At 37.7% G+C, this 20,595-nt stretch overlaps 1 protein-coding gene and 1 long non-coding RNA gene across 3 annotated transcripts in view; one reads left to right on the top strand and one right to left on the bottom strand.

The window, feature by feature from the left end:
- The window catches only part of LOC110016248 (uncharacterized), a 285,661-nt gene that overhangs the window by 1,480 nt on the left and 263,586 nt on the right, over nucleotides 1–20,595 (top strand). For both annotated transcript variants that reach the window (XR_013647140.1, XR_002291563.3), the window contains one exon: nucleotides 18,649–18,725. This is a non-coding gene — a long non-coding RNA (uncharacterized LOC110016248). The remainder of the gene's footprint in view (nucleotides 1–18,648; nucleotides 18,726–20,595) is intronic.
- scn2b (sodium channel, voltage-gated, type II, beta) lies at nucleotides 815–20,407 on the bottom strand. Its single transcript, XM_004075776.5, has 6 exons — nucleotides 20,099–20,407; nucleotides 5,964–6,130; nucleotides 5,669–5,885; nucleotides 3,993–4,185; nucleotides 3,460–3,521; nucleotides 815–2,451 (listed from the first exon to the last, which is right to left on the bottom strand). Exons 1-5 carry the CDS (start codon nucleotides 20,178–20,180, stop codon nucleotides 3,518–3,520), a joined length of 663 nt encoding a protein of 220 aa, XP_004075824.1. The 5' UTR covers nucleotides 20,181–20,407; the 3' UTR covers nucleotides 815–2,451; nucleotides 3,460–3,517.

Genomic DNA, 20,595 nt, shown 5'->3' with positions numbered 1-20,595 from the left:
CACCGTCATGTTCAACTGTTGCATGTTTCAACCCTCTGCCTGTCATGCATCTGTGAATAGGACATCAGCACTTTCTAATGCCAGTACATTGCATTTCTGAGTAGTTTACTCAATTTTTTTTTTTTTATTGGATTTGTAATTTTATAAGCACCAAATTATTAAGCTTCAAGACGAAATAAGCAGCTTTAATGCGGAAAGTTTACAATTGCACCGATTTTTCCACATTGCATCCACATGCCCCTGAGCAGAATTTTTTGTGTTATGCTCGAGAGGCAAGAAAAATGTAAGAAACTCCATTCATTACACAGATCGGATTTTGCTGCCTTTCAGCTGCCATCACGCACACACTCTTTTAAATATATTTTGACATTTTGTAACAGAAAATTCGCAAACATTTACATTTTTGATCTGCACTTATTTTTATTTTTTTGCTGATTTAGTGTCTTCTTTTGCCCATTACACAAAAGTGAACTGAGTCAGCTTCAACAATTTTCACTGGTGATTTTTATTCGCTGACTGTTTGAAATCCTTCTAATGTGCTACCGCTTAACAGTGCCTATTTAAGATTAATATTTAACATTATTCCAGTGAGGAATAATCTACTGTTTTGTAAAATTTGGAAAAGTTATGTTAATAAAAGAATAGACGTGGCATTTTTAGGATGACCTGTTATATGACTTTCATTAGGAAAGGTAAAACATAAATCAAATGCTAAAAGCTGTTTCAATATTAAGTATTTTATTCGTATTTTAAAACATTTATTAGTCTTTAAAAGAAAAATAACGTTAAAGAAATAACGAATAGGCACCAACAATTTTTTTACACATTTATCTTACAGATCTTTATTTAAAATGCATAAAGTGACAATAACTGGTTGATCAGAGGAAGCACAGTGTGAGCACTAGTTGGTGCTAGCTAACATTCAGAGTGATGCAACAGCAACTATTCAAAGCACATTGTTGGCCTGTGGCACAGTCATATATCTCCTTAACATTTTAGCTATCATTCCGTCAACAAAAAACAAGCCTTCCTTTAAATAAAAAAAAAAAAAAAACAGCATTCTAAATAAGCTGCCCTCATCATGCTGCAAGGTTCTGCAATTTTGCAACACAAACATGCATGATACGGAAGAAAAAGCAGTGTCTTAACAGTGTAGAAACAGATTTTTCCAATAAACCAGGGTTGATATTTATTGTTCCATTCAACATGCTTGAAAATTAAAGCCATGTTTGTAATTATTCACAAGCTGATTGTTTTTTTGTTTTGTTTTTTACCACAGTGGAGTTTTATTGATCCAAAGAGGGCACTGTGCAATAATAAACATTGAAAAGAGATTATGAAAGGGTACTTTGAGTATTTCAGGGAAATACACATTACTTGTAAAGTTAGAAAACAAAAGTATAAATTTATTAGTAATACAAAACATAATAACTCAACAAAGTCACATACAAACTTTTGTACATAGTTTTATGACTATGAAGGTTGCTTCTTAGAGCATTTTTTTCATAAAGACATACAATTAACAAGTCAGCAGGTTGGAACCAGCTTGCAATGTGTCTGCACATTTTGGGTTAGTTACAGAAACTGAACATTTAGATACATTTTTTGAGGATCATGTTAAGTAAATGTTTGTCATAAAAAAATAAGTCTCCAATAAAATTGGTCTTTTCCTCTGTTTTACAGCCTAAATAGTCAAAGTGAGTGAGATTAGCTGCACAAGTGCTTTTACCACGTAATCAAACTGAATCTGGCTTTCACGGTGGGTTGTGTACGGCAGTTGTTCTGATAAATGTTTAAGAAATGTTTGAGAATCTTGTCCAGCAAAGCAGACAATATTGGCTTTTGTAAACGTTATTTAGCTTATTTGGTGAATTTGACTAATTATGACAATGGAATCCACTTAAAAAGACAAAAGGACAAGGCTCAAAGGCAGTGTGCACTGATTTCACAATGGGTACATCTTCATCCGAGTAAACTCCACTTAATTTTTTTTTTCTACTGAAATAAATAATAATAATATCTAGTTGTTGATATAGATTTGTTTTATCAAGTACCAAACTAATTGTAAAATGGTTATAGCAAAAATAACAATTATATTCCACATTTTTTTTAAATTTACTGTGAATGAAGTGTTCAGGTCATACCACACAACCGTAACCAGTCATAAAATATGCTATGGATATACCTATATCTTTTATTAGCCATATATAATATTGCTGATACTACTGTGTAGTTCCAAACAAAGAAACACCTGTTAATCCCTTACATTTTGTAGGGAAAAAACACCCCTAACACAGACAAAAAAATGTATATAGATGATTCAGCATTCAGACCGATAATTCCTGCAAGGATTCCATAGACACACTTGCATGCAAAGTGTTTAAATATATCTGTGGACACTGATCTGAGAGCAGTGGTTACTACATGTCATTGAAGATGTGGTATTGGTTTCTGAAAGAGAAAACAGAATGCAAGACAGTAAGTATCAAATAAATTTCTGCAGGGCTTTAAACAAACAAACAAACAAACAAACAAACCCTGCTCCTTAAGCCTTAGTCACAACTGCTCTTACGGGTGGATACAGGCTGTCGGTGGATGAAAAATCGACAAACCTGTACGGGGCACACAGGTGGCCTGCATGAAGTATCAAGGTTGTAAAGCGCTCTTTGAGTTCGTAGAGCAAGAATTTTTATTGATATTTTTTTCTACGGGGATGGTGCAGGTGAAAGGTCATATATAACACGCAAGGTAAAGTAAGGGTGAAGTAGGTGAGACGCAGGCGAGTCGTCTGGATCTTTTAATTTTTTTCAACCCCCTCAAATCCTGTGCACTGTGCAAGGAATCAGTTATTGCTGTTTACGTAATAGGTGCATGCTCCTTGCGTGCATCCTGACTGTTAGAAATTAGACAATTAGAGTGCGGTTTGAGTGGATATCCTACGGGCACTTGCGTATCGTTCACATCCTGTGGATGCGAGTACTCGTGCGCATCTTACTAATGACTAGTATGGCGTTAGGGGGACCGTATGGCAGCATCATCTGTATATCATAAGTGCGTTTAATTTAAATTATCCTTATGAATATTTCACAATACATTTACCGCACGCACGACAATCATATCTTCCATTTTCATGACGTCCCTTGGGGTAGTCGTATGAGCCTCAAGGGAACTGCAAAATACACCTGTATGATGCTGCCGGTCCTCTCTATGACCCTCTATGACTATGATCTCTACGTGCCCAGAAAACTTAAAAACCTAATCTAGTTACAAACTTGCATTTAAATCTATTCAACTAATCAGCTATTTCAAGTTATATTAGCCAAACATAAATGGTACTAAGAAAAATACAAAATTCACTGTTACCAACATAAAAACAGTAAAAACACTAAAGATTAGTCTTATTTTCAAGTATGCAACTGCATCAAAACTTAAAAGAGATTGTACAAAAATGTTATATACCACAAGAGTTGTTGAAAGTGTGAGTGACCGAGACACCAGCCAGTCAGTGGTGCTGTGGTTATCTTTGGAAAAAAAAAGAATTAAGAATCAATAAAATGAAATAATTATTATGCTAAAATATTCAGTTCATGGTAAGAACAAGAAATATTATATATACAATGGGTTTTGAGCCATAAGTTCTCTTCCCCCACCACTAGATAAACACAGCTAAAGAGACAACAATGCAGTTTTCTAAAGCTTGCAGCTCCTTTTTTAACTGTAGCTACAACTACTGCCTGTAGATATATAGATTGACAAAATGTGAGTGTTGTCAATCTATGAGAGTGGTTCTGTAAAGCTGAATTAAATGGTGTATTTAACCCCTTTTGTCATCTTAATCATTGCAGGATTTGACATTAACAATCATAGAAGTTCCCAAAATCTATTTAAATCTATTTGGAAATTAAATGTAAGGACTTGATTAAGGGTATTGATCAATTTTCACAATTGCTGCTTGTGCCTTCCATGTTTCTTACACTAGTCAGATTTCTTACTTGGTTCCCTCCTCCGCCACGGCTTCAGCTTCCAGCTTTCCCTCCTCCTCCATTTTTTCTTCTGAAGTTAGTTCTTGTTTGCGGTGTCGGCGAAGACATTTGATCACCACCATGGAAAGAATCAGCAGAGCCAACGCTCCACCCACCGATGCCCCAATGGCAACTGCGATAGTTGAATCTCGTGGAGGAGGAACTAAGAGAAGGAAAGGGTTAACTATTTTGTAGACAAAGAATGGAGACAAGTGCAATGCTGGCTAAAAGCTCAGCTGGCCAGATTAAACAGAGTGGAAATAAGTAAAGTGTTGCTGACTGGGCTTGTGCTACGTGTGTGTGCATGTGTATGTGTGTGTGTGCGTGTGTGCGAGTAAGAGAGGTCGGACGAAAGCAAGAGACATTAAAAGAAACCAAGTTCAACTTCATGCTTATCATGAATAAGTGAAAAGCTAAGTCATCACAAGTAAATCATATATTTAGCAAGAACACATCAACATCGCTAACAAAGATGTATATGTAGTTCAACTTCATGCATATATTTGAAACAATTCTGTGATTAGATATGATTTTGCTTAAGTGTGCAATCATCTTTTGATTTATTTTCTAAGTGTTCACAGTGGTTTTATTCAATAGGGGTGTAACGATTAATCAATTAATCTATTTCTGTTCCCATGATCTAATCAAATGATCTGTCTGAGGCAGAATCAAATTGACTTGACTAATACCATTAAAAATTTTAAATATGAGATAAATCGATAATTGACTCAAAATTGGAAAACACCATTTGGATTGAGACATGAAAGGTTTATTTTACTATAACTTAAAAACGATCAAGTGCATCACAATGGACAACACACACATGTAATAGCAGACAAAGCCATAATTACAGTACAATGGAAACACTTTGGATTTTGGATCCAGTGTGGTAGAATGTTCTAATAAAGTTCTGTTTGGATTATTTCTATGTAAAAAAACAACAGTGGGCTGAACTTTAGGAAACTAAAATGTGACTGAATTTGTCATTAATTCTTGTTTACTTCTTTGTTTGTACACATATTTAATTTACACTTGATTATCTTGCAAGAAATGATTGGTTGATCAGTAAACCTAGACTCCCTTGTTGTTAATTTTGTTGCTTTTATAGTTGAAACCATTTACAAAGCACAGCTGAATCAATTTAATCAATTAGTCAAGACAAAATTGGCTTTAATATGAACATTAAAAAAATGAGTATACTCAATATTTACTCTGATCGTTAACCAAATTGAATCCTAAATGTTTAAATCTAAAAATATTTTAAGACATTTTCAACTTAGAAGTTTTCCTCTCCAATGTCACCGTTTATTTAAGGGGATTACGCAGGAAACCCATTGATGTAATCTGATACCTAAAGTGTTGGCTCTGGCTCTTTTGGAATTAGAATAATAACTGTGATTACAAAGCTTAATATTAGTGCTTTTATCTTTTTGGGTAGCACTTTAAGACAACATAGAGAACTGACACTTTGTAAATTAACTGATTAAATATCAATTCAGTATATTTGACAGTTATACCCAGTCCTAGTTACCGTTTTCTTGGATTCTTTATGCATAATCGCAAAACTCTAAAAAATCATAGAAACTTTTCTTGTAAATTAAAGCGTTTTGTCAAATCCCATTCTGTGAAAAAATGTAGTGACTTACGTTCATTGACCACATTGACATGAATTGTCCCCTTTCCGTGGATGCGATCTGGAGGGTTTAACACGTGGCAGAAGTAAAACCCTGTATCCTCTGGTTGAATGTTTGATAGGGTGATTGACAAATCATTCTTGTCCAAGTTCCCAGTAAACTCAACTCTGTCGTCAAACTGGTCCGTTGTCAACGGAATCATTCCTTTCTTTCTATCGTAGGTCATGAACTATAGAAACACAGAAAGTGTTTAGAACCGACTTTAAAGACTTTGTAGATGAGATTTTAGAGTTGGAAAACACATTACCATCACTTCAGTCTCACTCTCATTGTCGGCTACTTTGTAGGTCCAGTTCATGTGAAACTTGTTGAGGTCCATCTTATAGCAGGACGTGAATGTGCATGGGATCCGGACATTTGTTCCATTGCGTGCAGTGATGTAGCTTGGTACAAGAACATCCATGCTTGAACAACCTGTAAAAGAAAAGCAATACCTTTGTTAATGCTATATATGTAAAAAGTAAGCTTGTTAATAGGAACCAGAACATAGAAAAAGTAGAGTATTTTTACATGTTTTGAAGAATTAGGTACCCCGATCAGGAAAAGCTACCACTGAGTAACAAGAAAATGGTCATAGAGGAAGACATTTCATTAAAGTTTTTATTCTTTTGTAATACAATTGTCCCTCACTACAATGGGTTCACTTTTTCGTGGCCTCACAGTTTTGTGGGTTTGCATGTGTGTTTTTCAGTTTATTTCGTGTCCTGATTGATTGTAGATCATTGTCACTCAATATCCTCCATGCTGGGTCCCCTGTAGAGTGCAGAATACATTCAACTTGAGAAGAAGAGACATTATTTGGTTTTATTCAATAGTACTAGACTTATTTTTCCACAAAGGTTTGAACTTGGAGAGTTTAAACGAGAGAAAAGTGTAAAAATGTTAATGTTTGTCTCAGAAAAGAGCATTATGTGTGTAGATTTCAGCCTTGAAACATCTATAATAATTGTGAAAGTATAAAGATGACTACTTTGTGGATTTAGCCTATTGCAGGTTTTTTTTTAATTTACATTTTTTATGTAACTTCCACCATTAATGAGGAACAACTATGCACTAATGAATTCTTGTTACATCAAAATCTCTAGAAGGTTCCTTTTCATTGCTTTATAGCTCAGGGTTAACATTGGTCAACTGTCATGGAAACCGGGGTATACACATGCAAACCAAAATGAGTCCAGTCTTTGCTTTAATAAGAGCCCCTTATTGATCACCATCTAATTAAACTTACATTTATAATTTGTATAATTGTAAGTAAAAAGTAAAGTAAATATCTGCTCAGTGTGTATGTGTATATGTCAAGGTTTGTAGCCAGTAGCACTGGAAGGAGTTTCCACCGGGACAACTTGGTTACAGATTTTAAGCTTTATATAATTAGGAAATCAGATAAAAAACAAATAGAGAAATATTTAGTTTACGTAAGACTCAATGCAATAGGTAAACAAAAGGTGTCAAATAATTGCATAGGCTTCTGCACAGGGTACATGATAATACAGTGATGCTACAATAACCCATAAATGCAAGACGTACAATAGGAGGTACAGATACCAAGGTTCTGTATGTCCATGCTTTGTAAATAGTTATTATTATATTGTTATAGCTGAAGCATCTGATAGTTTAGGGGCATTATTAATTTAGTGGTATTAGGTATGGTAGGGTCAATAAGGTATGCCAGAAACCTCCTGTTTAACTCATTCTATGTATACTTACCTTCCTGTCAAGTTTTCGTCAGGGGACATGAAGTAGTCAGACAAAGTTTAGCACGAAAGTGATGTATGCAAAAGTTCATGTGTTTTACCAGTTTAAGATGTAAGATGAGTTTTATATGACAGTGTTCTTGAAAACATTTGCTTTGATTTTCTGGAAGTGTAAAGAAACAAACATTTTTTTATTGTTATTCATTACACAATACGCAAAACAAGTAATTAGCTTAAAAATTACAATCAAATCCAGAGTTTTAATATTTATACCTATACAAATATTTATTTAAAGTTTACAAAAGAGGCAAACAAATGTACCTGTTTTGTGCAGGTTTCACTGACAGAAAACTTACTCCCCCTTCAACATCTCAATCGTACAATATATCAACACTGTCACATTTTGGAGCCTGGCACAAGCAGGAGATATTTGATCAAGAATGTTCTTTACACATATTGTATATCCTTTACCGTTTTGTATGGCCTAAATTGATCAAACCACAAAAAAACTCAAACAATCTGTTAACACACAATTTAATCTAAAGAAACTGTGGAATGTTCTTGTCGCTCTAAATATAGAATGCACCAGTATGACACCCTTGTTCTCATACCCTTGAATATGTCTTACTCCATCTGGGATACCATGAAAAACTGATATAAAAAAGCAAAAGCACAATGTATCTTTGCCCTTCAAACTATACCACCTAGAGGTTTATATGATGATTAGAACATCAGCAGTTTTCTATGAGATTGAGTAATGCATCTTTAATGCATCCAATAAAGAGTTACCAAATGCTGCAGTCCTTCAAATGACCACTGGAGGCTGGTTTCAAAAGAGAACATTTTAATTGACTCCTAATTTAATAAGTTCAATGTTATGCAAGTAATAAATATACCGTATATGCAGGAGACTTACAAACATTTTTAATAGGATTATTTTAATTTAAAACAAACCAATTTCATATAGGCAAATTCAGTAAATATGGGTATTATTCATTTCCCCATTCAGAACCTAACAAGATGCGTCTGGGATGATTGGCATAGTGGCAGAGTATGGTTGTCTATGCTTCAACCTAAATTAATATTTACAATTCCACTGCAGTTTACCAGCCACAATCAGTCAACCCCAAATTTATTAAAACCCAAGACAAATTCTGGACTTATTACTTTTTTGTTCAAATGCACACACAAGCTGACTTTTATTACCTTTCGGAGACACCTGTGCAATTTTAAATCAAAAAGAAACTTGCTGCTTATATCCAATTAAGTTTAAGCCAAAATATGCCAGGAGTATACAAAACAGAGTTGACTATAAATACTATTTCCTCATTGATTTACGTTATTTAATATTCTTGTAGACAATCTTGTGATGTGGCCCAAAGCGGTTACAGCAGCCCTTATCCTCTACTTTTTCTCATTAACTTCAAGTCAACGTTCCTTTTTTGGGGTTTTCAACAACACCATGGGGAACCTGTGAGATCATTTTCAATAACCTCATCCATCAATCTTCGGAATCAGTTGATTTATCTTTGTATTAAATGGAGAAAACAGCTATCGGACAATATTTCCATGTCAATATTTTTTCCCCCGTGCAAAAGTTAGCACTCCATGGCGTTGGCTTTCTCAGACAGAATCTGTGCGTTTTTTCTCGGCATGTGCAAGTTTGTGTGTGCACTGGGACTCTGCACCAATCTTTTCTCTGCAGTCGAGCGTTTCTGGCTACGTTCCCACTGCTGCTGCGCCACTCCACAGGCCTACCTCTCTGCACTGCATACACACATTCACACACGTCACAGAACTTACTAATCTCCACCCACTCTGTATAATTTACACACATGCATACATTCACAATACAGTGATTCCAGAGTGCAGCTGGGGTGTGTGGACGCAGCTCTCACATACACGAGCACCTTCCCACAAGGTGAGCAGTGTCAGCAGTGAGTTCACCCTGCTAACTGTGATATGTCAATGTCATTCCAGCAAATGCACCGATCTGCACAGCAATACATGCAGACCAAGATGTCCACCCCATACTGACACACGGATGCAGCAGACATATTGCCTCTATTACCCCTGGTCAAGCACACACAGATGTGCAGCATGACTGTTTGTCACAGACTCGTGCTGCTGCTGACTCAGCAGTCCTGTGGCTAGTGAAAAAGTGAGGCAGATGCAGAGACTTGCTAACAGATGAAATACTGCAGTGAAGCACCCCTTATGCGACACCTCCCTCTCTTTGCCCCTCCCTCATTCCCTTCCCCATCTCTGTCCACCTCCTTTGCCTCCAATCATGCCTCTATCCTGGCACTTCTTGTCTCCAAGCCACTACCACCTCATCCATTACTAGTTTGGCTTTGGAGTGTCCTTCTTTGTGCTGTGAATCTTGTTTTGTATTTAGCCCTACAAGTTCATTTGTGGATGCAGTAAAAGCAGGTATGCTACAGTCTTTACTTTGTGCAACAATGGAAATAACTTTATATTCTTGTTAAAAGGGAAAAAAAGCTTTTGCCTGACTTCAGCACATAGTGTGTTATCGTACCAGTTCTACAAATGTGCTGCTCTGTCTGCACATGGGAGACACAGAAGGTGTCCTTTGGTGTCATTGCAAGGCTGCATCTGCCTGTTTCACTTTAGGTAGTTGCCAGTCTAAAGTATACATGGTTCCCATACAGCTAAGCATTACATATAACTAACCATTACAATATAAAAAAAGCAAAATATTTTTGCATTGTTATATATTTGAAGAGGTACAAACAGAGACAGAGCAGTTTTTAAGTATGAAGCAAAAGAAAAATAAATAGGAAGCCTTGTCATCTAAAGGGAGTTAAACTACAAATCAGCAAGTTTCAAGCAACTGCTTTCAATGAAAAGTCTATGTAAACGCACGAATATGCGCATTTCGGGCTTTCATGTTCACGCGTCGCCATGCAAGTTTTTAACTCCATGTTTGAGCTCTACAGTATGTACAAAATGTGGGTCAATTGAGCGTGCATTATAAGTTAAACCAGTTGAACTTTGACCAATCAGGGACTCAGATTTGGTAATGGCTTATGGTTAGCGTCTTTTTCAAAACACGGATGTGCCAAACCTTTGAAAATTGATCATGAAAGAGACATTAATAATTGCGGTTTTTGCCCCGGCTGTAATTACATGACACCAAGTCTTTCCTATATCGGAATAGAGCTGTGAAAGAAAAGAAGCTGTAGCAAGATTCACGAGATTTGCAACACTTCAACACTTTCCACCAAGCCTCTTCCAGCTGTGAGTACAAGCGGTAGTATCGGGTAGGCGGCAGTCCATTGTGAACACTATATGCCAAAAGTGCATTCAGGAATGCCCGTTTAGCGTGTTCTTGAACGTGCCACACATGCCTAATGTGTACATAGCATATGACACAAGCTAATGTCCCTCCTTCACTAAAAGGAAATGGGGCTCCCTGTGTGTGTCACCTGTTTCGCTTAAACAGTTTTTTTTGTTTTTTTGCCCAGGACAGAACTATCTTCCATCAGAAGCTGTGAGATAGTAATATATATATAAACTCTACAATCGTTGTTAAAGCGTCTATGAGGTTTGATCCAGTAGGCTTCACTGATGGAGAAGTTATTTCTTTTTGTGTTTTTTTGACAAAAATATAAAATAAATGGCAGACTTGTTAGCAATAGCAGTAAAATTGTCAATGGAATTCATGTACCTTTATTTTTTACATGCATATATATGTTTTTTTTAATAGTTAATAATAATCAATTCTATACAGAATCTTGGCTTTTTAAGGGTGTCAGTAAAGCCTTGGTCACAACTGCTCTCACAAATGGATATGGGCTGTTTGTGGATGAACAATGGGCAAACCTTGGCCTAAACTTTAAAACTTTATTGATTGAACAAGACAAATTACCTATTGAGACTGTAGTCTACTAGGTACCCATTAGGGGTGTGCCAAATTTTCGATATGTTGATATATCCCGATATTTAGTCCTGCGATTGATTCTCGATGCGTCTTCATCGAGTATGGACCTTTTATTTACGTTTGAAGACCCTGTAAAACGTTACATTAATCATTCTTTGGTAAGACGATTTTTCGGAGGGTAAGTAGGGGCTGTCGCGGATGGACGAAGAATACATATTCAAAAAAAATGGCAGAGGGGAAAAACAAGGAGAATAGTGAGAGCAGCAAGTTAAAAGACGCGCCGGCAGCTTTGAAGCTGCATCGCCCGGAGTTGTGTGAAAAAGCCGTGGTTGTTGCTGGCCTGAAGCCGACACAGCCCGCCGTGGATACCTTTTTCCAGGCGAAGCTACCACAGTCTTCTGCGAGAGCAGAGGCAGTAACAAATGGGATTGCTGTTTAAATGTACAAGGGGCTCCGTCCCTGCAGCAAGGTGGAGAACGAGGCATTTCTGGTTTCATTGAATGCATTAGAGCCACGCTTTGACATTCCCTCTCGGAAATACTGAAGAAATTATCCCTGCACTGTACGCCCAGACCAGAGCTATAGTTGAGATGGAAACGGCAGAAAGAGTGGCATCCCTTCCCCTTAGACCCCCCTTCTCCTCAAAGCAGCGGTAGATGAGTGGCATCTTGACGCTAAAAAGCCTGTGGTTCTCAAGAAAATCATGAACATATAAACATACATCACATGCAGCTTTTCCCCAAACGTTTTGTTCACAAAGATTTTTATTTTTAGATGCACTTTAAGTTCAAGTATTTTATCCCTGGTAATTTATTTTGAAAGCAGTTTATGTCTTAAATAACTTAAAAGAAAGTTCCTAGCTACCAGATTTTTGTTTTTCTGGGAGATTTTTATTTTTGTTTACACCACATTTGCACTAAATGGTGTCACTTTTTTTTTTTTAACAAAAACACTATTATTTGTTCACAGGATTAATATCTGATTTACAGCTATTTTCTTAAATAATGCAATAACAATGGCTTTGTTTTTCAAAAGTTATTATCAATGTGCCTGGCAGCTACTTGACTTATTTATTTTTTGTCCTGTTTACAGCAATTTTGTACCAAATAAGGGCACTGCTGTTAATTTTCACTATTGTTTAAACCGAATTTTTACAGATATTTCCAAATGAAAATTCTCATCATTTGTCAAAGACAGAGTATTACTGATTTCAGCTATGTTACACAAGAGTCTGTCATTCATTACACCAAATAGGACACAAGTTGTTTATTATTGTTGTGTTTAAAAACTTAAAAATAAATGGGGAAATATCTTCCAAAAAGCAGTTTTTCAAGATCTTCTTTCTTAAAGTTTGATATATCGTGAATTGTTAGAGACGATATATATCGATTATCACATTATAGCCATATCGTGATAATATCGTTATCGTGAGCATTGTATCGCAAAACGTATCGTATCGTATTGTGAGGTACCCAGTGATTCCCAGCCCTAGAGCCCATAGTACAAAAATTGTCCTGCACAGTTTTTCTACGGACATGCTGCAGGTTGCAGGTCGCTGCAAAAGCTTGAACAACACGTAAGGATAAGTAAGAGTGAAGTGGGTAAGACACTGGCATGTCGTACAATTTTTTTAATTTTTCAATCCCCCAAACCCTACGCACAAAACAAATAGCCTGTTAGTGCTGTTTACATGATAAGTGTACAGTCTTTGTGTGTAGCCTGACTGTTCAAAACTAGGAAATTAGGCAATCATAGTGTAATTTAGGCAGGCACTTCGTGTGCTCGGTATTTTCACGCTGTTAGTAAGGAGCTAGTGAGCGCACCTCACCAAAAACTACAGTGATGTCTAAAGGGTACCGTACGCCAGCATCACCCATATGTCAAAGTGCATGCAACTTCCATTAACCTTACGAATACGTCACCATGCACTTAACGCGCACAAGAAATCATAAGTTTTTTTTTTAAGGTGGCTGCACAATCCTCAAGGCATACTGCAAGACACACCTACACTCTCTTTAACCCTTGTGCTATCTTAGATGTCCCCACCCTTACTTTGACGTGTTATTCCTAACATGACAAAGGTGGATAAAGGTGGAAAGATTTCATGTAATCCATGGACACCAGTGAAGATCACAAATCATTGAAGAAAAAAGGTTCAGAGCACTGTCTAGTGGGTCTAGATGACCCAACTCCCAATGTTAAAGTGCCTAGGATAGCACAAGGGTTAAGATGCAGTCATACCTGTCTACGACCCTCTACATACCCGGACAACCCAAAAACATGCAGCACCCGTAAGGCAAACCCTTGTACGAGTGCATGTGACTAGGTCATAAGTCAAGTTTTGATCTTACAACTTCTTTCTTTGGGTAGTTTTATGCCCATTTTTGTGGGTCATGTTTAACTCTTGCTTTTAACATTTGTCTTGCTCTAAAAATCATGCTGCATCCTACAAACTGCAGCAGCTGCAGGCCAATATGCTAACTGGTAAAATATGACTGCTGGGGGGATCCCTGGGGAGCTGTAGAAAACCTGTGGTACAGAAAAACTCTCCTCTGATTATGATATGAGAAAAACGGAACAGGATTCACATCAGAGCCTTGTTAAAAATGTAGTGTGAGCGTAGAGCATTTGTCATATACTGCGGCGTTAGAGCTACAGCTAGAGACTGCTAAAGAAAACTGCAGACAGGGACAAACTGTTCAGTGAGCTGACCTTATTTCACTACAACTGCTAAGAATAACAGTAGTAATGTTTTGTCCTTTTACTAACTCTACTGTTCTGCATTTAGAAAGAAAATTGCTTCCTCTTAGGTCATACAGTCTGATTGAAGAGTTTCATGTTTAAAAATGTAATTGAAAATTTTCCCTCTAGTTCATGTTGCTTTGCAGCAAATGTAAGGCAAGATCATTGCAGAAAAAAGATTCCACAAAAAGTTACTTTTATACTGGACTTGTCTTTTCACTGACACCGTCCTAATATATGATTTTAAAGTTTTGGCAGAGAATTTTGGTCATTTTTCCAGATATTTTTACTCGTGTTTAACCAACGTGTTGTTAGGACTTTCTCTTCTTTATGTTTAAAATTGAAAATGTGCAGCTTGACCTCTTTAAAAAATAGAACATCATTAAACCACTACAAATTTGATGCTGTTGTCAGAAGTCAGAGCTGTCTTCCCCTCTTGTCACTGGTGGGAGCCGAGTTCTAGACACACTACATCCCCAGCAACCCCAGCGTGCAATTTCTGAGTGCTGCACACCTGTCTCTTATTCAGTAACAGCATACTTAGGCACTGCACTGAACCTCACTCAGTGCAAAGTATTGTCTGTGCCACTCTGCCTGCATTACTGGGTGTTATATCCTGACCTGACTTGACCCCATTTTGTCTCTGCTTTGTCTCTGTTTGCCTGCCCTGAATCTCACCTGGATCTTGACTACGGTATTTTCATAACCATAGGGCATACTGGATTAAAGGGTGCAGTTTCAGTTATGGGTGCTTTTTTCTGTTTTTAACACATACAAAAGGCGCACCGGGTTTTAAGGCGCGGGCACGTTGAAACATACCCGTAAAACGTGCATGCTAGTTTGTGTTTAAAAAAAAGGCAGCGGGAGGAAAACTGAGTTGGTTGTGATCTATTTTGTATTTTTTCAGTCATCAATCAGCATCGAAAAAAATCCATCAAAGGCCTCATCTTCTGTATCTTCTAATGAACAGCTGAGCTAATTTTTTTATCAAACACGCCAGGTCCCCTTTCTTCTTTGTCAGAGTCTGTCTCGTTGCTGTGCGACTCCTCATGAATGATGCTGGCTATTGCGAAAGCTAGAAGAACTGTGCAACTAATCCATTCACAAATTGTGGCGTAACTCGCCCGGCGATGCCTCCCAGTCTTAGTAAAGGAGCGGAAGATTGACAGCCTTTCATTGTAATCCACTGGAAGATTCTGCGCCACCATACTCCTTGCCCGGATGGAAAGATGGCACTGTTTCATAAAACGAAAGCACCAAGACCCTAAAATTGTTCAATTTTCATTTCCTCTGCAAGCGCCACTGCCTTCAGTCGAATGGTGACTTTAGAGACGCTTCTCCCAGCTGTTCACTGATCGTTAGTCCATCGCTCGAGTCGGTCTCTACAACTCGGGCCACCTCGCCTCGTTTCCGCGGACACTCAGCTGCTTCTTCTTAACTCCGATTCCTATGTTCCCTCGCATAGCTGATAGCTTAAACTGTGCTTCATAAGCATGTCTCTTTGCAGAAGGAATTTTCAGGGTTGCCAAAACGATGTTGTTCTGCATAATGAACATACCTGCACCTTTGTACTATTCAGGGGTGTGTCTTCTTTCACGCCCACACTTCCGTCCTTACCGTTCTCATGCTGTTTTGTCCTATGTCCTCTTTACTGAAGTCACACAACAACATATTAGGCGCACCACATCATAGGGTGCATTGTACATTTTGGAGAAAATTTAAGACTTTAAGTGCAACCTGTGGTCGTGAAAATACGGTACTCCTGTGTCTTCTCTGATGTTCTCATGCTTATTATTGACCTCTGCCTGCCTGACCCGGATTTAGCTTTGTGGACTTTTAGCTGTGCTAGTAAAATCTGCTGTGATTTGAACCAGCCATCTGCCCGTTTTGTGACAGCTGTGATGGTATTTGGTTGGTCTGTTGAGACATTCATTGAGACTAATGAGCAAACGGGGGTGTTATAATATATTGTACACTTTTGTAATATTACTTTAAGTAAAGTCCCAGAGTCTCAAAATGCTAGATCCACTTGTAATGATGATAGCAGTTCACAGCAGCACTTTAGGGAGGAGTCATGCTCTGAGAGGCTTCAGTGAGGACATGATGTACCAAAGACGGAAGTGTTTGACTAGCGTTAAAAAAAAATCCAACAAAAGAGAAATGCAAAGCTTGTTTGGATAGGCTTTTCGGATAGAAATTTAAAACAAATTCAATTTAGTTGAATGCACATGGAGATCAGCAGAGGTCTTTTGGTCTTTGGTGATACGTGCATGATATACGTAGTTCATAAATGTTTCTTGCGTTTGTTATTCGTAGATATGCGCAGATGTCTGTTGAGGGATTCGGCTGATGGGTCTTCATATTAAATGTAGTTTATTTGCAATTATTAAGTATATCTTATGCAATTCTGCATAATTTTTGCAAGATGCATTTGCAAATTTTTAGCTTTCCACAGCTGTTCATGTCTAACAGACTTTTCATGCAAGTACCGCAGATGTTTACCTTTAATAGCGTATATTCGGTGCACATATTTTGCTTAAATTACGTAACTGATCCTCGAATCACTAATAAATTTCATATAAATTGCGCAATAATCACATGCGGATTTATGTGTTCTTTGCATGGTTTATTCATACGTGTTTTGTGGTTTCAACGTGGGTCATTCTTAATACATCTGAAAATTTATAATAAGGACAACTTCTCTCACTTTTTCTCACGTATTTTCACGTATGACTAATTTTCATCCCTGAAATATGGGCAAAACATACGTAGTGGCTGTGTGAGATGACCTTTAGACACAGGGTTTTGCTAAAGGTAGGAGATTGCAGGTTTGATTCATGTCTTGCCCGCCCATATGTCAAAGTGTAAATGGGCAAGACACTGAACCTTAGCTCTGGTGGAAGGTTGACGCCAGTGTTCGGAAGCGGAGTCGCCATCAGTGTGTGAATGTGTGTGTAAATGGGAGAATGGGACTGTGACTGTAAAGAGCTTTGGGCCTTTGAGGAAGGTTGAAAAGCACCATACAAGTATACACCATTTACCATTACTGAGACTAAAGGCTATTACCAAGACTACAGGAATACTAGTATTAGTGGTACATGATCGCCTGCCTAGTTTGCTCAGCTTGGATTAAAAATGTTGGTGGTTACTCTGGGTTCCACTTCAGTGTGAATAGGCACACGGGGAGAATTTTTTACCCTTTAGGGCGAAATCACAATGAACCACTCTGAAAGCAGCAAAGCTGGATTTCAAATACACATTCATCTTGGAGGTCCACCTAAAAGAAACCCATTAGCGGAGCAGGGTTTTGCACTCCTTGACCAACTCCGGATATCTTGTGATGGTCACTGATCTTCATTTGTCCTAAAAAAACAAAATCATTCAGAATGACTCCAACAGCAAATGCTGGAATGGCCAAATATCACAGTGGCCAGAGGATACACTGTCCACTCAAAGACTAGGCTACTGGGTTCAAATCCACAGTTAAGTAGCACCAAATGGTGGGGTTTAAACTGTAGTAGTGTAGTGTAGTGATTTGTTTGAAATACTGTACACACATTGATTTATTGTGATTTATGACAATATTTATTTTCCCATTCTGAATAATAAAGCTTTTATGTGTTTACTGTTAACATGACTTTAAAACCCATTCAGAATATAAATGGTTTATGTTTTAGACTGAACCTAAACATAGTTAAAGACCCACTCCAATGAAAATCGTCTTTTTGGTGTTTTTAACATGTTCTTGTGGCGTTTTATTCATGTTGAAGGACATGTATAAAGAAAATTAAGCTTAAGTTGCATTTCTGAGTATTTCTTTATTCAAATCGTTGTGAATCAGGAGCAGATAAAAAAAAAGTGATGTAGGTGTTACAATGGCGACACTCCACTCTGCTCTATTCTGATGCATCCACTTGTAGACGACTCATGTGCATCTTTAGTTTCCTAATCTGAGCTGGTACAGCTGGATAGCTCCAATATTTCTTACAACATTTCTTATTTGTTACACTGGTAATGTTATGATGGGGTTTTGAGGGTCTGTAAGCAAGCGGGAGAGCATGTAAACAGATGTTTTGATTTTGGTAAAGAAAGGGCATAATTAAAAGACCACTGGGAACTATTTTACAATAGATCAAAGTGATTGAAACATTTTTTTTACTTTATTTAATAGCTTATTTTAAATTGAGGTTCCTAATTTACATTTCTAAATTGTGTTTAAAAACTGCCCGGCTAAATCACTGAATCTCATGCATTTTCACCTCAACCTAACTTGCACTCCTTGCATAAAGTTTAAACATCCCTGCACTTATACTGGGGGAAAGCTCCCGTGTCATGAGTAAGCAAATTCCCAGTTTTGGTCTGCATTTCTTTTGCAGAAAAGCTCGACAACCAGCAAAGCCTTTGTTCACACCATGGACCCGGAGCATTGAAAATTTTTAAATTATAATTTGCGGATGTGTATTTATCAAGCTAAGGACTACAGCCAAAATAGAACAAAAACTATGCAACAAAAGGAATCAATTATGATCAAAATTTTAGTTTAACTAATCCCATTAACTGTTTCCTCCTTATTTTTTATTTTTTTGTAACAGATCGGTGTTTTAACTGGCTGCAGCTGTGAAGGATGGAGGGAGGCTGACGGCATCATCACCAGAGGCATCAACCTCTGGTAAAACATAAATAAATAAATAATTAAATCACAGTACTACACTGTCTTTTCTAAACTATGCAATATCCAGGACACAGTTTTATACTATTTTCAAATATAAGTATTTCTTCCTTTTTTCATTTGATGTTTTATACACTACAAGCCCTGTTTCACTTAACAAGATTTAACGTCTGCACCCAAGAATACTTCAGTCTCTGTTATTCCCTATTAAATACCCATGATGCCACTGCATCACTGGCTCTTTATCTAATTGTGCTGCTGCCCTCTAGTGGTGCTTTGTAAAAACTGAAACTCTGCAGAGTTCTGCACAAATGGAAAGTAAAAAAAAAAAAAAGCTTTCAAAGGTAGAGCCCACAGGATCACTGCAGAAGCAGGTGTGAATTTAAACCGAGTACTTTGTTCTGCAATTCATTTCCATTACTTAGATTCTTTTTTCTGTTCAAGATTTTTTTCAGGTTTTGCTCATTTGCCTTACTGTCCACCAGGCTTTTGTTCAAATCTTCCACAGCTGTTTCTCTCTCAGGTAGTTTACATTTACCGTCTTCAGTCAATCTTCTGTTCTAATACTCTTTTGAGTCCCTCAGTTTTTTTTTTTTTTTTCATCTAGCAACAATATCTTGCCATGCGAGTTAAAGCCCATTTGATCATCATAACCAATAAAAAAACACAAACAAAACAACAACAATAATGCATATAATTCCTTAGTACAGATAGAATAAGAGCACACTAATAGTTCTTTTCACAGTGTCTCATCTGAGGAAACAAGAAGCTCCAAACACTGAAGGGACTGTTAGCATCTCAGAGCAGACAGGAAGTCCAGTCGACAGTAATGCCCTCAGTCCAGACACACACTTTTGGGATGCAGATGCTGCAACTCACTTACAGGCTTTAAGTAGCAGGAAGCTGGCTTATTTATATGTCTGGCTAACAACTAACCCATAATTCTCATTGAGGGATTGCTGATTCAAATGTTAGTGTAGGGGACTTTATGTTATTATTTCAGCTCGGGAAATCGTTGCCTGTCTAATAATTTTATTTTGTGCGTCATGATCCACTTTGTGGATTGTGTACAACAGGATCCTGTAAATTTAGGGCTTAAACCAGAAGGTGGGATTTATTCCTTTTGTGATTTTCAGAATAGAAAAGCGCTATTTGATTGATTAGCGGTGATAATTGGCATTAAAATGAACCGGAAATAAGCCTTGACGGACCATCAGAGAGAGAGGGGGGAGGGGGGGGTGACCCGCTTGTGGTGGTTAGGTTTGGACCCCCCCCAAACACACACACACACACATGAATGCGACACAAACACTCGGATGAAGCAGAAAATGAGACATGATCCCCGCATCCGCTGAGCCTGGACTGTGTCTTACCAGAGAGCAGCATCAGCATCAGCAGCAGCAGCGCGCTCAGCAGCTGAACGCCAGTCCGCCCCTCCCGCCCGACTGAAGACATCTCTCTGCCTACAAATGAACAACAACAACTGCTGTCTCTCTCTGGAAGAGGTGTGGGGTAATGAATGTAAAAAAGAGCAGCAAGTCTGCTCTTTGACGCTAAAAAAAAAAATACTATTGTTTCAGAGGAAGGACATGGCTGGCAGTGTCTGTAGCCGTGTGACGGTTGGTTTTATGGTTTCCGGCTCCTTGGCGATTGGAAGAATAAGATGGAGGGTGGCTCCCCTTCTGGAAGATACAAAAAAAAAAAAAAAGAATTGTAATAATGATGGTACAAAACTGATTTTTTACAGATGAATTACCTAAAAAAACAACACATTTTTAACGCAGACAGAAGCAAAAACTGACAGGGACACCTTATGTTTGATCATTTGTAATTTTTTAAAACATTTTTCATACATTATTCTTCCAGTATA

Source organism: Oryzias latipes, chromosome 13 (assembly GCF_053564925.1).
Source record: "Oryzias latipes strain Hd-rR chromosome 13, Olatipes_Hd-rR_3.1".
NCBI classification, from domain to species: Eukaryota; Metazoa; Chordata; class Actinopteri; order Beloniformes; family Adrianichthyidae; genus Oryzias; species Oryzias latipes.
The sequence above is the reverse complement of the archived record's forward strand: the minus strand, read 5'-3'. Positions and strand labels throughout refer to the sequence as shown.

Excerpts from the sequence above, each read along its gene's own strand:
- scn2b (XM_004075776.5), bottom strand. The coding sequence starts at position 20,180 with ATGTCTTCAGTCGGGCGGGAGGGGCGGACTGGCGTTCAGCTGCTGAGC. Across the intron at positions 6,131-20,098 it reads GATGCTGATGCTGCTCTCTG|GTTGTTCAAGCATGGATGTT; the intron begins GTAAGACACAGT and ends TTTCTTTTACAG. Across the intron at positions 5,886-5,963 it reads AGAGTGAGACTGAAGTGATG|TTCATGACCTACGATAGAAA; the intron begins GTAATGTGTTTT and ends GTGTTTCTATAG.